At 40.2% G+C, this 12,763-nt stretch overlaps 1 protein-coding gene across 6 annotated transcripts in view; it reads right to left on the minus strand.

Annotated features, from left to right (window-relative positions):
- Nucleotides 1-280: 280 nt before the first annotated feature.
- The window catches only part of CASP8 (caspase 8), a 75,834-nt gene continuing 63,351 nt past the window's right edge, over nucleotides 281-12,763 (minus strand). For all 6 annotated transcript variants that reach the window (XM_058709478.1, XM_058709460.1, XM_058709449.1 and 3 more), the window contains 7 exons: nucleotides 11,665-11,770; nucleotides 10,712-10,850; nucleotides 10,559-10,603; nucleotides 10,098-10,162; nucleotides 8,223-8,364; nucleotides 3,725-4,226; nucleotides 281-2,593 (listed from right to left, as the gene is read on the minus strand). In XM_058709478.1, the coding sequence (XP_058565461.1) occupies nucleotides 2,458-2,593; nucleotides 3,725-4,226; nucleotides 8,223-8,364; nucleotides 10,098-10,162; nucleotides 10,559-10,603; nucleotides 10,712-10,850; nucleotides 11,665-11,770 (1,135 nt within the window). In that variant the 3' untranslated portion in view covers nucleotides 281-2,457. The remainder of the gene's footprint in view (nucleotides 2,594-3,724; nucleotides 4,227-8,222; nucleotides 8,365-10,097; nucleotides 10,163-10,558; nucleotides 10,604-10,711; nucleotides 10,851-11,664; nucleotides 11,771-12,763) is intronic.

The raw sequence follows: 12,763 nt of genomic DNA on the forward strand, positions 1-12,763 counted from the left end.
GTAGGGTAATTCTATTTTTAATTTTTTGAGGAACCTCCACACTGTTTTCCAGAGCAGCTGCACCAGTTTGCATTCCCACCAGCAGTGCAAGAGGGCTCCCATTTCTTCACATCCTCACCAACATCTGTTGTTTCTGAGTTGTTAATTTTAGCCACTCAGACCCAAAATCTAAAAAGAACTTACCAAACTCAACACCTGAAAAACAAAGAATCCAGTGAAGAAATGAGCAGAAGGCATAAATAGACACTTTTCCAAAGAAAACATCCAGATGGCCAACAGACACATGAAAAGATGGGCAATAAATTTTTAAAATTTACAACTGTATGAGCCAACACTGGGGAACTAAAGTAAAACATATCTATGATCCAAACATTTTCCACCTGTGAGAGGTCAATGACAAAAAACAAAAACAAAATGAACAAAACAATCTCCAACCAACAGTAAGTTCAAATTCTATTTTATAATGTTAAAAACATTATTGAAAAGAAATACTATTCAAAAAACATTCTTTAAAGAAACAGTTTTTTTTAAGTTTATAAAGATTTAGAATTAACACATAAAGAAAGAGCAAATGCAAATACATGAAAGGGACACAATATTGTTAGAACAAAAGCAAATCAATTGGTAAAAAAGCTTTTAACATAAGAAATTACATCTTCAAATTTATATTTAAAAAAACTTACAGGGGCGCCAGGGTGGCTCAGTCCGTTAAGCGTCCGACTTCAGCTCAGGTCATGATCTCAAGGTCCGTGAGTTCGAGCCCTGCATCAGGTTCTGTGCTGTCAGTTCAGAGCCTGAAGCCTGCTAGGGATTCTATGTCTCCCTCTCTCTCTTCCCCTCCCCCATTCACACTGTTTCTATCAAAAAATGAATAAACGTTAAAAAAAATTTTTTTTAAACTTATAAATTAGTGTAGAGGATGGCTTGGAAAGGGAGAGACTGGAAGTACAAAAAATAAAATTTATATGCCATTAACATCAGTTCCTTCAAAAGTGAGGTTAATTGTACTTATAAATAATAAGAACAAGGAAAATCATTCCTCAGTTTTGTATAATCTAAATCTAGACAGAGTCATGGTGTCTGAAATCAGGGTTTCCTCATAACTCAGGAGAGGAGGCTCACATGTTTCTGAGATTGCCCAGCACACATGCCAGAAGAGCTCAGGTTGGATGTGGGAGCATTACACACGAGGTAGGTTTTTGTTTGTTTGTTTTCTTAGCTAGGTCAGATCACAAAATCTCCCTCAGTGACCTTTGAGAGGAGGTCACTGGCATCCCCCTGCATACTGTTAAACAACAGAAATTCAACTGAGTAAATTTAAAGATCAAATTGAATTAGGTCACTTTCCTAAGGGGAATGGAAAGAGTTAATCAGGAGGATTATTTCACCAGTGCTAATCAGGTGATTCCATGTTGATTGACTAAAGATTATATTCCTGGGGAATTGCATTTTGGTTAGGTATTAAGTCTTAATTTGCTGACATGGAGTTTAGCACAAGGGACTCCATTTGGGGCCTACTGTCTCCTTTTTAACGACACCTTTTACAGTTGTACCTCACATTCTGCCCCATAGAATCACATCCAGTTAGCAGGAATGTAAGCCTGACAAATTCTCATAGGAACCAAGAATGAGGAATTAGTTCTTTCACGGAAAGGAGGAGAATTATGGTTTTCTTAACATCCTCTCCCAATACTTGAACAACATTCACTTAATTCTGAGTCCTCAAGTGGGAAATTGCTTTCTCCACTTCCAGTCTTCTTATGCCTTATGAAATCTCTGCACCACCATTAACTCTGTGTCCCAGGTTAAAGCTTTGGAATAACATCCTTTTTATTTTATTTTATTTTTTATTTATTTAATGCTTAACAATTTGAAGGGAATCAAATGACTCTAGGTTGAGAGGTGCCTGGGTGGCTCTGCCGGCTAAGTGCCCAACTTTGGCCCAGGTCATCACCTCACAGTTCATGAGTTCAAGCCCTCTGTGTGGGGCTCTGGGCTGACAGCTCAGAGCCTGGAGCCTGCTTCAGATTCTGTGTGTGTGTCTCTCTCTCTCTGCCCACCCCCACCCCCACACTCATGCTCTGTGTCTCTCACAAACATTTAGAAAAATGATTCTAGGTTGAAAGCAGATGAGAGATGTACAAAGAACATTCTGCCACTGCTTTTGAACTTTATGATGTTACATTTCATTTATGCTTATTGTATTTTTTATCTACTGTAAGTTTTTTAGGAACTTTTTCATTGAATCAAAAATAAAATTAAAACCATGCCTGTGGCTATCAATCTCCAGTAGCTATTATTGCAAAGCCAGAGATTTAGGCTTGAATTTGCATAGGAATTAAGTTGTCCTGACTTCCATTCTCTCCCCTTCCTGCCATCCAAAAGAAAAAAAAATAAGCTGATAGCAGCATTTTACTAACAAATAAATTAAGCATAGTGTTATGCAACTAAACAGCATCAATTAAGAGGGAAGAAGAGTTTTTTCCTCAGTGTGAAAGTAGGTTGTGGCATTTGTTTCCCCATGTTTTTCTTGTCATCCTTATTGCTCACTTCAAAGTTCACCTCAGTAAGGATGGTGAGGATATCTTCGCCCCTGAAAAACAACAACATTGTGACCATCTGTGGGGAAACAACACTGGCAAACCCTTCTCATCTGCTGTACTCAGGGACAGTTCTTTCCCTCAAAACATCAGGCATTGGAAATCATAAGTTACTAAACTGATTTGTATCAAAGCTTTCCAGGTAAAGGAGTTGCCTCAGAGCTTAATAACTTATCTTTGGTTTACTCAAGATCTCTACTGACCATCAGAAACCTCGGTGTCAACATCAGATTTGAGTTCTTTCCCTCCTGATCTGTTTGTTCCTTACTCTTCTATGTACTATGTCACTTGCCACCATAATTGTTTCAGTGCCCCCCAAACATCCTCTGCCTCAGATCAACATTGCTTCTGTGATCATCTAATGATCACTTTGGGGCAAGGGAAAACCCAATGTCTCCTACAGTTGCCCCACCCCTTTCTCACCAGCCTCTCTTCTCAGGTTAGCTGGGCAACCTGCTCATTCGTAGTCAAGGTTACAAAAGAAAAACATGGTGTTGATGTTGTGATTCACTCCTTTGTCTACCACGGGAAATTCCCACTCTTCATACACTTAAAGCATGGTGAGATATAGAGCTAGAAGATTTCTTGCTATTCACCCATTGCATGTGCATTTGTGTGGACTGTGACTACAAAACCATCATTTAGGGCATAATAAATGAGGGAAGAATATTTTCCCACATTTTGTGGCTTCAAATTAGGCCAAATTAGTGGGAATATAAAGGGTTTCTACTCTTTGGTACTTATCTCCCACAACACACCAAGAGGGTTTAAGGTTGGTTAGCTATTATACAACTTTGACAGAGTTGGAGGATGTTAAAAATTGAAATGGGTTATTGTACCTTCTTGGAAGACTCCCAAAACCAGTTAAGTTGGCTCAGTCATGTTCTACCTAAAAACAAAGCTGAGCTGACTTTACCATCATTCCCTGCTCTATGATACCCTATCATTTCAGATGCTAGATAAAAGAAACTCTGCAGTAAGTACCTCAGTTTTTTTCCATCTGTGAACTGAAGATATTAACACTTGCCCCCTCTCCCATTTTGCAACTGACCTGGAAAGTACAACTATGTAATCCATAGCTAGAAATTTAGAAATGAATGAAAGGCAGAGCAAGCAAAAATTACCTAGGACATCTTTCTCTTAGGCTCTGGCAAAGTGACTGGATATACCAGGTCCCCTCCGTAGGGTTTCGGTAGGAAACACAGTTGTTCACAGTGGCCATCCCCAGCAGAAAATCAGCCTCATCTGGGATATATCTCTTCTGAAATGATGAGTCCATTTCTAAGTAGTCTTCCTTCTGTTCGGAGTCAGTCTCAACAGCTATACCTCTCTGGTAGTTATCCCCTTGACAAGCCTGAATAAAAAAGATTTTGGGCTTGCCTGCAAGGGAAGGGCACTTTGAACCAGTGAAGTAAGAAGTCAGCTCATAGATGGGGGCTTCCTGCCCATCAGAGCCATAAATAATGCCTTTGTCTCCATGGGAGAGGATACAGCAGATGAAGCAATCTTTGTTATTATGGTCCATTCTTTGGTAGGATTTCAGAACTTCACAGATTGTCTTTGCTGTAGAGTCTTTGAAATTCACAATCTCAAAATGAAGCTCACTAAAGGTCTTACTCAAAGCTTCTGAAAAGTGAAATAAGAAAAGTCATATTACACCACAGTAATTCCCAGACCACAGCCCAATAGAGAGAACATTGATCAGATAAAGAATGTGAAACAGAACTGAAGAGCAAGGCCATTTATATCACCTGGCTGAATTCCATAGTTTTCTAATATTTATTGCCCTTAGCAGAAAACATTTCTAGTCCTGAGGCAAATGAGAAAGGGGAGAGTGCTATTGTTGGCCTTTTGTCTTTTCTCAACTAGGCTATAAGATGGGTAAGCTATTATATAGGCTTACTACCAAACCAATCTAAATAATAATGTATTACTTACATAGAACAAAAAGCAAAAACATTTTTAAAATATTTTAATTTATTTTACTTTTTAAAATGTTTATTTTTTTTGAGAGAGAAAGAGAATTTAAGCAGGGCCCAATCCCATGACTTTGGGATCATAACCTGAGCCAAAATCAAGAGTCAGATGCTCAACCAATTGCGCCACACAGGAGCACCCCAAAACACTTTTTAATAAAAGATCCATATTTATTTTATCTCAAGCACTCTCAAAAATTGTTTACCAAAATGCAAGATATGAACCTTTCAAAAGTCAAGTAGAACTGAAAGTCCTATTACAAAAAAGCTATCCCTTTTCTACTTCTCCCTTTTACCCAATCATGTTGCATGAATGCAACCACTTTCAACTTTTAACTACTTTTTTTTTTTTTTGGTATTAGCCTCCATCTTGTAATGAATTTGGGCACTTTGCTATTTACTATTTTATAAATTTTAGCCTTATGTAACTTATGTATTGAGTTCCTGTTATGGAAGATGAGCATTTTTTTAAGTTTATTTATTTTAAGAGAGAGAGTGCATGCACATGCAGAGAAGGGGCAGAGAAAGGGAGAGAGAATCCCAAGCAGGTTCTGCACTGTCAGTGCTCAAACTCACTAACCATGAGATCATGACTGAAGCCAAAATCGAGTCCACTCAACCAACTGAGCCAGCCAGGCACCCCACAGGATGAGCATATGAACTCTTATTCAGTTGTTTACAACTTTTAAAATTTTTGATGTTTATTTATTATTTTGACAGAGAGAGAGAGAGAGAGTAGTGGGGAAGGGGCAGAGAGAGGGAGACACAGAATCCGAAGCAGGCTCTGAGGGTCAGCACAGAACCTGACATGGGGCTCGAACCCATGGACTGCAGACCACAATATCAGGACCTGAGCTGAAGTCAGACGCTTAACTGACTGAGCCACCCAGGTGCCCCAGTTGTTTACAACTTTTAGTTGAATCAATAGTAAGATGAAAATATACCTTAATTATGCTTTCCTTATTAAATTTTTTCTTTCCTGGAATTAGTAATTGCATTATTTTTTCATTGCTTTGTTTTCTATATGCATAACATTATTTTTCCCCCTAGTGCTCTAAGATCTAGCAAAAGTCAACGTTTTCAGGCTGCTTGATTCTTTTTTTAAAACTAAAAATTATATATATTTAAGGTGTACAGCATGAAGTTATTACCACAGCCAAGCTGATAACACATCTCCTCACATACTTAATTACTGTGTGTGAGTGTGTGTGTGATGAGTTCACCTGAAATACTAGTATTCAATACAGTCTTTTTTTTTTTTTTTTAACGTTTATTTTTGAGACAGAGAGAGACAGAGCATGAACGGGGGAGGGTCAGAGAGAGGGAGACACAGAACCCGAAACAGGCTCCAGGCTCCGAGCTGTCAGCACAGAGCCTGACGCGGGGCTCGAACTCACGGACCGCAAGATCATGACCTGAGCCGAAGTTGGCCGCCCAACCGACTGAGCCACCCAGGCGCCCCTCAATACAGTCTTATTAACTATAGTCATTATGTCATACATTAGATCTCTAGACTTTTTCATCCTAGAGGTCTGCAAATTTATACCTACCCTTTGACCAAAAACCCAGAAATACAATCAAATATTATTTTAATAAAAGTGTTTTAACGAAATTAATGAAAATCAAAGGCCTGTTTCTCCAATACCAAGGTATATGATGATGAGTGATACAGTCAGTAGACTTCAGCTCTGTGGCTTTTGAAATCTTAGAACAGATTTGCTTGAATAAACAACTGTTAACAGAGACCATTAGCAGAATCTTGATGATTAAAATCAACCTACATTAATTTTCCAAACTTTATTCAGTTAAAAAAATATATATCATTACCTGACATTATGACTCATAACGTCAACCAGTTGAGCCACACTAAGGGCCCTGCTAAGGGCATTTTCAAAAATACAGTTGTTGGGTTGGATTATTTCTATTATCACTTTTAGTAGTAACCATTTCTATTTTCACATGCTGCCAATTTTTTTTTCATTTAACCTATAAGTTCTCAATCTTATCCTAAGTAGTCTGAGCAAAAGAATTTCTGGCTAGTTTAATATTTGAAAAGACCATTTCTATTAAAGACTGACAATTTCATCTACGCTTATAGCCCAACTTTTGTAAATACAACTTCTAAAAATATTTTTAATTTTTTTTTTTAATGTTTGTTTTTGAGAAAGAGCACGAGCAGGGGAGGAGCAGAGAGAGAGGGAGACACAGACTCTGAAGCAGGCTCCAGGCTCTGAGCTGTCAGCATAGAGCCCGATGCAGGCTCAAAGTCATGAACTATAAGATCATGACCTGAGCCAAAGTCAGACGCTTAACCAACTGAGCCACCCAGGCGCCCCTAAATTTTTTTTTAAGTTTATTATTTTGAGAGAGACAGAGACAGCTAACAGTTAACAGCTAACTAGACTGATAACCTTCAGGGTTTCCTTTGCTTCCCGCCAAAGAGAGTAGGGAACAGGCTAATGAAACAATGTAGCTGATGAGTCTTTGAAGGTTAATAAATCGAAGCAATTATGTCTAGAAAGGCAATTCATGCACTGGCTCCCATTGAGACAAAAATATAGAGCCGGCAAGATCATGAGCATTTGCTGCTTACACCTAAATCACTAACTAGAAACAGTTTTTGAAATATCAAGCTAAAAGAGACAGCACGAGTAGGGGAGTGGCAGAGAGAGAGGGAGAGAGAAAGAGAATCCCAAGCAGGCTCTGCACTGTTGTGCACAGCCTGATGCGGGGCTCAAACCCACAAAACTGCGAGATCACAACCTGACCAGAAACCAAAAGTTGGACGCTTGACCAAATGAACCACCCAGATGCCCCTATAAATGCAACTCCTATATATGGTCTTGATCCCAAAGCAATGTTTACACCTAATAATTAATACATTCTACAGAAGCAGTATTAGTTTAGTTGAATTAAAAGCAAAGCTTGTTGTTGCTTTTTATTATTAGTCTTTTAGGGGCGCCAGGGTGGCTCAATCGGTTAAGCGTCCGACTTCAGCTCAAGTCACGATCTCACGGTCCGTGAGTTCGAGCCCCGCGTCGGGCTCTGGGCTGATGGCTCGGAGCCTGGAGCCTGCTTCCGATTCTGTGTCTCCCTCTCTCTCTGCCCCTCCCCCGTTCATGCTCTGTCTCTCTCTGTCTCAAAAATAAATAAACATTAAAAAAAAAAATTTATTATTAGTCTTTTATTAAGACTCAATATTTTACCCTAGATACATTACTTTGATTAAAAATTAATTTAAAAAAAAACAAAAGCAGGGTCACCTGGGTGGCTTAGTCAGTTGAACATCCAACTTTGGCTCAGGTCATGATCTCATGGTTTGTGAGTTTGAGCCCCACATTGGGCTCTCTCGGCTGTCAGCACAGAGCCTGCTTCAGATCCTCTGTACTCCCCTCTCTCCCCTGCTCATGCTCTCTCTCTCTCTCTCAAAAATAAATAAACACTTCAAAAAATGAAATTAAGAAATTAAAAAACAAACGCAGAAAACTAACGAATACATAAGAATGTTCTTCACTTCCACCAGGAAATATATCTATTTTTTTTTTTTTCTGAAACATGTGGCCCTGTTGGTACAATTTTGCCCTTTCCTTTTGATAAAAACATAGGCATTAGAAATATTTCATTTCTTTTCAGGGTCCTACTGTACCTGCATCGAAGTTTGTTCCATTCCTATCCTTAATGTTCTGAAGTTTGGGCACATCCTTCCGTGCTCTGCTAAAATCATAATTGTTAAAGATCAAACAATATCCGCGAGGTTTGCTTTTCATTCGGTAAACTTTGTCCGATGTCTGGAAAACAAAAATCCAACCCAGGAGCTGACTCTGTGGGTCAAACACTTGAGAATTGAACAGATGACTCCCTAGTAAGAAGCCAGTCTGTCCCCTTAGCCAAACTGGGACCCAAGTGTACTTACAATGTCCCTACCCCAACTTGACATTGTTTCTCTGGTGAACTGGTTTCCACCTGTTCTCTGGACACATGATTCCCCAGACTTCTGCCCCACAGTTAGTGTGTAAAATCAGTGTCCCAATACTTGGGCCTCCTGAGCACTTTGCACATATATTAATATGGTTGTCATCAGAGCATATTTTCATTATTTGTTTTAGTTTACGCTCAAGGTGGCTAACATCTGCACCAGGAACTAGAATTTATTAAATTTTTTAATGTGAAATTTATTGTCAAATTGGTTTCCATACAACACCCAGCGCTCATCCCAACAGGTGCCTTCCTCAATGCGCATCACCCGCTTTCCCCTCCCTCCCACCCTAGAATTTATTAATTTGTGAAAGCTCTGTCAGGAGTTGATGAATGAATGAACATCCTAATGCTGTCTTTGGGTTGCCTGTCTGTCACCTTGTGATTCCCTTGGCTAGCCATTCAACTCATCTATGTTTCTGGGCTAACAGTTGAGGGTCTGCCCTTCACACATGACATAGTGTGGTTCCTGGATTTTGAAAGCCGATGACTTAGTTTGGCTCTCAGGACCACAGTGATTGGAGGAGAGAGATGCACTAGTCAGGCAGGTCTTGGCTATGCTGCAGGTTACAGGATCCAGATTCTAGTACCTGACAGCATCAGTCAGAGATGGCCCTGTGTTCTGACTCTCCCAGGGCTGTCTCAGTGCTGAGATATTCAGCACATATTGGGAAATCTATGCAGCTCCTCGAGGTAGAGAAAAGGGCTCCACACTAAGGGCTAAAGTTCCTGGCTCTACTACTTAATAACCTTAAGACTTTGTGCAAGTTACCAGAGCTCTCTTGCACTTAGTACGTTTAGCAGTTCAATAGGGACCACACTTACAGAGCACTTTGCTATTTGCAAAGTGCCACATGACTTTGGTTACTCTTTGATTTTCAGACTTAGATCTGGTAATCTGCTCAGGAGCCCACTTTTAACTGGTCTCTCTCAGCTTACTTTCAAGTCTCCCGCTAGACTGATAACCTTCAGGGTTTCCTTTGCTTCCTACCAAAGAGAGTAGGGAACAGGCTAATGAAACAGACTGTAGCTGGTGAGTTTTTGAAGGTTAATAAATCGAAGCAATTATGTCTAGAAAGGCAATTCATGCACTGGCTCCTTGAGACAAAAATATAGAGCCGGCAAGATCATGAGCATTTGCTGCTTACACCTAAATCACTAACTAGAAACAGTTTTTGAAATATCAAGCTAAAAGAAAAGCTTGCTTTTCCCAGTCCTGCTAGACTTTTCCCCCCAAAGCTTTCTCCCACTCAGGCTGAGGCAGCTGCTGGGAGAATTGCATAGGAGGGTTCTCACTTGCTCTGTCCACCAACTATTCCAATGCCTTTGTCTTTGGTTTTGAAATAAAATTTCAACACTTTTTAACATTAAAACTTAAAAAATAACATTTTAAAATTTGTCCTTTTGTGAAAATTTTCTATAGTTCTCAAAATTTCCCACAAGTGTCTGCCCCTTAGTAGTTTATCTAAGAAGCTTAAAAGCTAAGGAATATAAGAACTAGAATCTGCAATGTGAAGAGAAAAAAGGAACCGGGATTTCTCCATACCTGTGACTCACTGTCCTGTTCTTCTAGAGAGTCCGATAATGCCATCATTGCCAGGGATTCCTCCCCTACAAGCAACGGAGAATGAGACATGGCAGGGACGATACTTTGGTAAAGAAACACAAAGCACCCAGGACATCGTAAGGTCCCCTTTAAAATGAAAATTCACAGACTGCCTTGAATGTAATATCCTTGCAGTCCACAGAATAAGTAAAAATCTTTTTACTGACTAACTCTTCATCTATTTCAAACTTGCCACACTGGGGCTGCAAGGTCTACGTCTTTTGACAACTTTTTTATGTTTTTCAATGTGTAGAGGTGACAAGCAGGCACTGAGCCTATTTGTTGATACTAGGAGAGCAAGACCATTAAGATGTAGATGTGGTAGAAAGGTGTGGAAAGGAGGCAATAGGGGTGTCAGATAGTAAATTAAGTAAGTCTTAAAACCGTATTTCCAATATTACCATTTGACAATTCATCTGGACTTCTTTGAAGGCTCATTCTTCCCTCTGAATTAAAAAATAAACACATATTTGATTAGAAACAATTGTGACATAGAGGGACTTGCCAATTTAAGAATACATTTTGCTAATTCACAGCTGTCAAGTTATTTCTACCTCTGCTTAATTCTTCATAATCAGTGATTTTCTTCAGCAGGCTCTTGTTGATTTGGTCACAGATTCTTTTCAGAGTGTCCAAATTTCTTTCCCCTAGGATGACCCTCTTTTCCATCTCTATGAAAATATCAAGCAAGTTCTAAAAGGAAAAGAAACGAAGTTGGAAGACTGGATTGATACATACTGGCTTTTAGATTAGATTTTCTTTTTTTAATTCCATCCTCTCCAAACAGAGGGCCCACCCTAGCTTCCCAAGCTGACCCTCCTGAGAGGACATCCTGCCTGGTCTTATGAAACCCATATAGCACTAGAAAAGCAATTCTGTGTTTTCTGGATCAGTCAGATAGAAGTGAGAAGATAGAGAAATGACATCAGATGGCATCCAGGCCCTGGGCCCTAGGCCCCAAGCCCTATGCTGAAACTACCTGTGGGCACCTTTGTGTGAAGTCTGTGAAACAGCCTGAGATGCATGGCTAAGACACAGTACCCTGGTCTCCATGGTGACAGCCCTGGGGACTGTCTCTCTCCCAACACTGCCTCTGGTACCTGATTCACCTCCAGTCCCGCGTTCACACACACGCACACATGCATACACACGCATAGAGTTCCAGATCCCAGTTGATTTCAGAGACTACACAAGTGGGAAGGTGTCTCCAGCTCACCACTGTCTTTCCTGGCTCTGTAAGGTCCCACACCAGGCTGTACCTCCACAATCAATCTTCCTCTGTAGCTCCTGACTCTGTCATGCTCCTGATAATTGATGTGAGAAGCATTTCCCAGTATACAAAGGAATCCTATCTACAACACTGCTGCCTGACAACTATTTTCTTCTCCCCCAGTTGAAAAGTGAGAGTCCAAGTTGTTTTTACTAGACTAGCCCTCTCTCCAGTCTCAGCAGTTCTCACTGGCTGACTCAACCTCAGGACCAAATCTTGGTGAAACACCGGTCTTACCATATCATCATCCACTTTACATCTGGAGATCTCCTGGCTCAAAAGAAACTTAAACGACCTCAATTCCAATTTGTTTACATCTTCTGAAATCTGAAAAAGCATGACCCTGTGGTGGAAAATGGAGACACTTTAGAAATGGTTTCTTAGGGTCAGTAAGTTAAGCATTCAGCTCTTGATTTTGGCTCAGGTCATGATCTCACGGTTCGTGAGTTCAAGCCCCATATGGGGGTCTGCACTGACAGCACAGAGCCTGCTTGGGATTCTCTCTCTTCTCTCTCTGCCTCTTCTCGGCTTGTGCATGGGCTCTTTACATACATACATACATCCATATATACACAAACAAATAGACATCAAAGAAAAGAAATGTTTTCATAAATAATTTCCAATTTGATAAAAGGAGTCACAGTGGAGACTTGATTCTGTTCACTTCCCCTTAAAACAAAGATAGCTAATGACATAATTTATGAGTGGAGTTCTTGCAAAGAGGCTGCTGTGATGGCACAGAAGGCTATTGACTCATGCCCAACTATTCTCCCCTTAACATAATTTAAAGTTCCACTAATTTTGTCATTCAGTTCATTTCAGTTAAGTGAAGTGTGTTTTTCCTTGGTCCCTCACTATAAAATCAAGAGTTTGTTTCAGTAGAAAAAAGTTTTTACTTAGGAAATTATGTTTTTCAAAATGCAAACTGGATGGGGCGCCTGGGTGGCTCAGTCGGTTAAGCAGCTGACTTCGGCTCAGGTCATGATCTCACGGTCCGTGAGTTTGAGTCCCGCATCAGGCTCTGTGCCGACAGCTCAGAGCCTGGAGCCTGTTTCAGATTCTGTGTCTCCCTCTCTCTGACCCTCCCCCATTCATGCTCTGTCTCTCTCTGTCTCAAAAATAAATAAACATTAAAAAAAATTTTTTTTTAAATGCAAACTGGATCGTCACTTCCTTAATTAAAACTTGCCAGTGCTCTCCCATATGAAGGGGAAACACATGGTTCTGGAATACGGACCTTTATGAAGCCCAGCCTACCCTTCAGCTTCTCAGGCCACTCCTCACCACCCACCCTCATCTCCTCTTTAAACACACCTGGCTGCCCTGCTCCTCACCC

The sequence above is a fragment of the Neofelis nebulosa genome, chromosome 2, assembly GCF_028018385.1.
Source record: "Neofelis nebulosa isolate mNeoNeb1 chromosome 2, mNeoNeb1.pri, whole genome shotgun sequence".
Taxonomy (NCBI): Eukaryota; Metazoa; Chordata; class Mammalia; order Carnivora; family Felidae; genus Neofelis; species Neofelis nebulosa.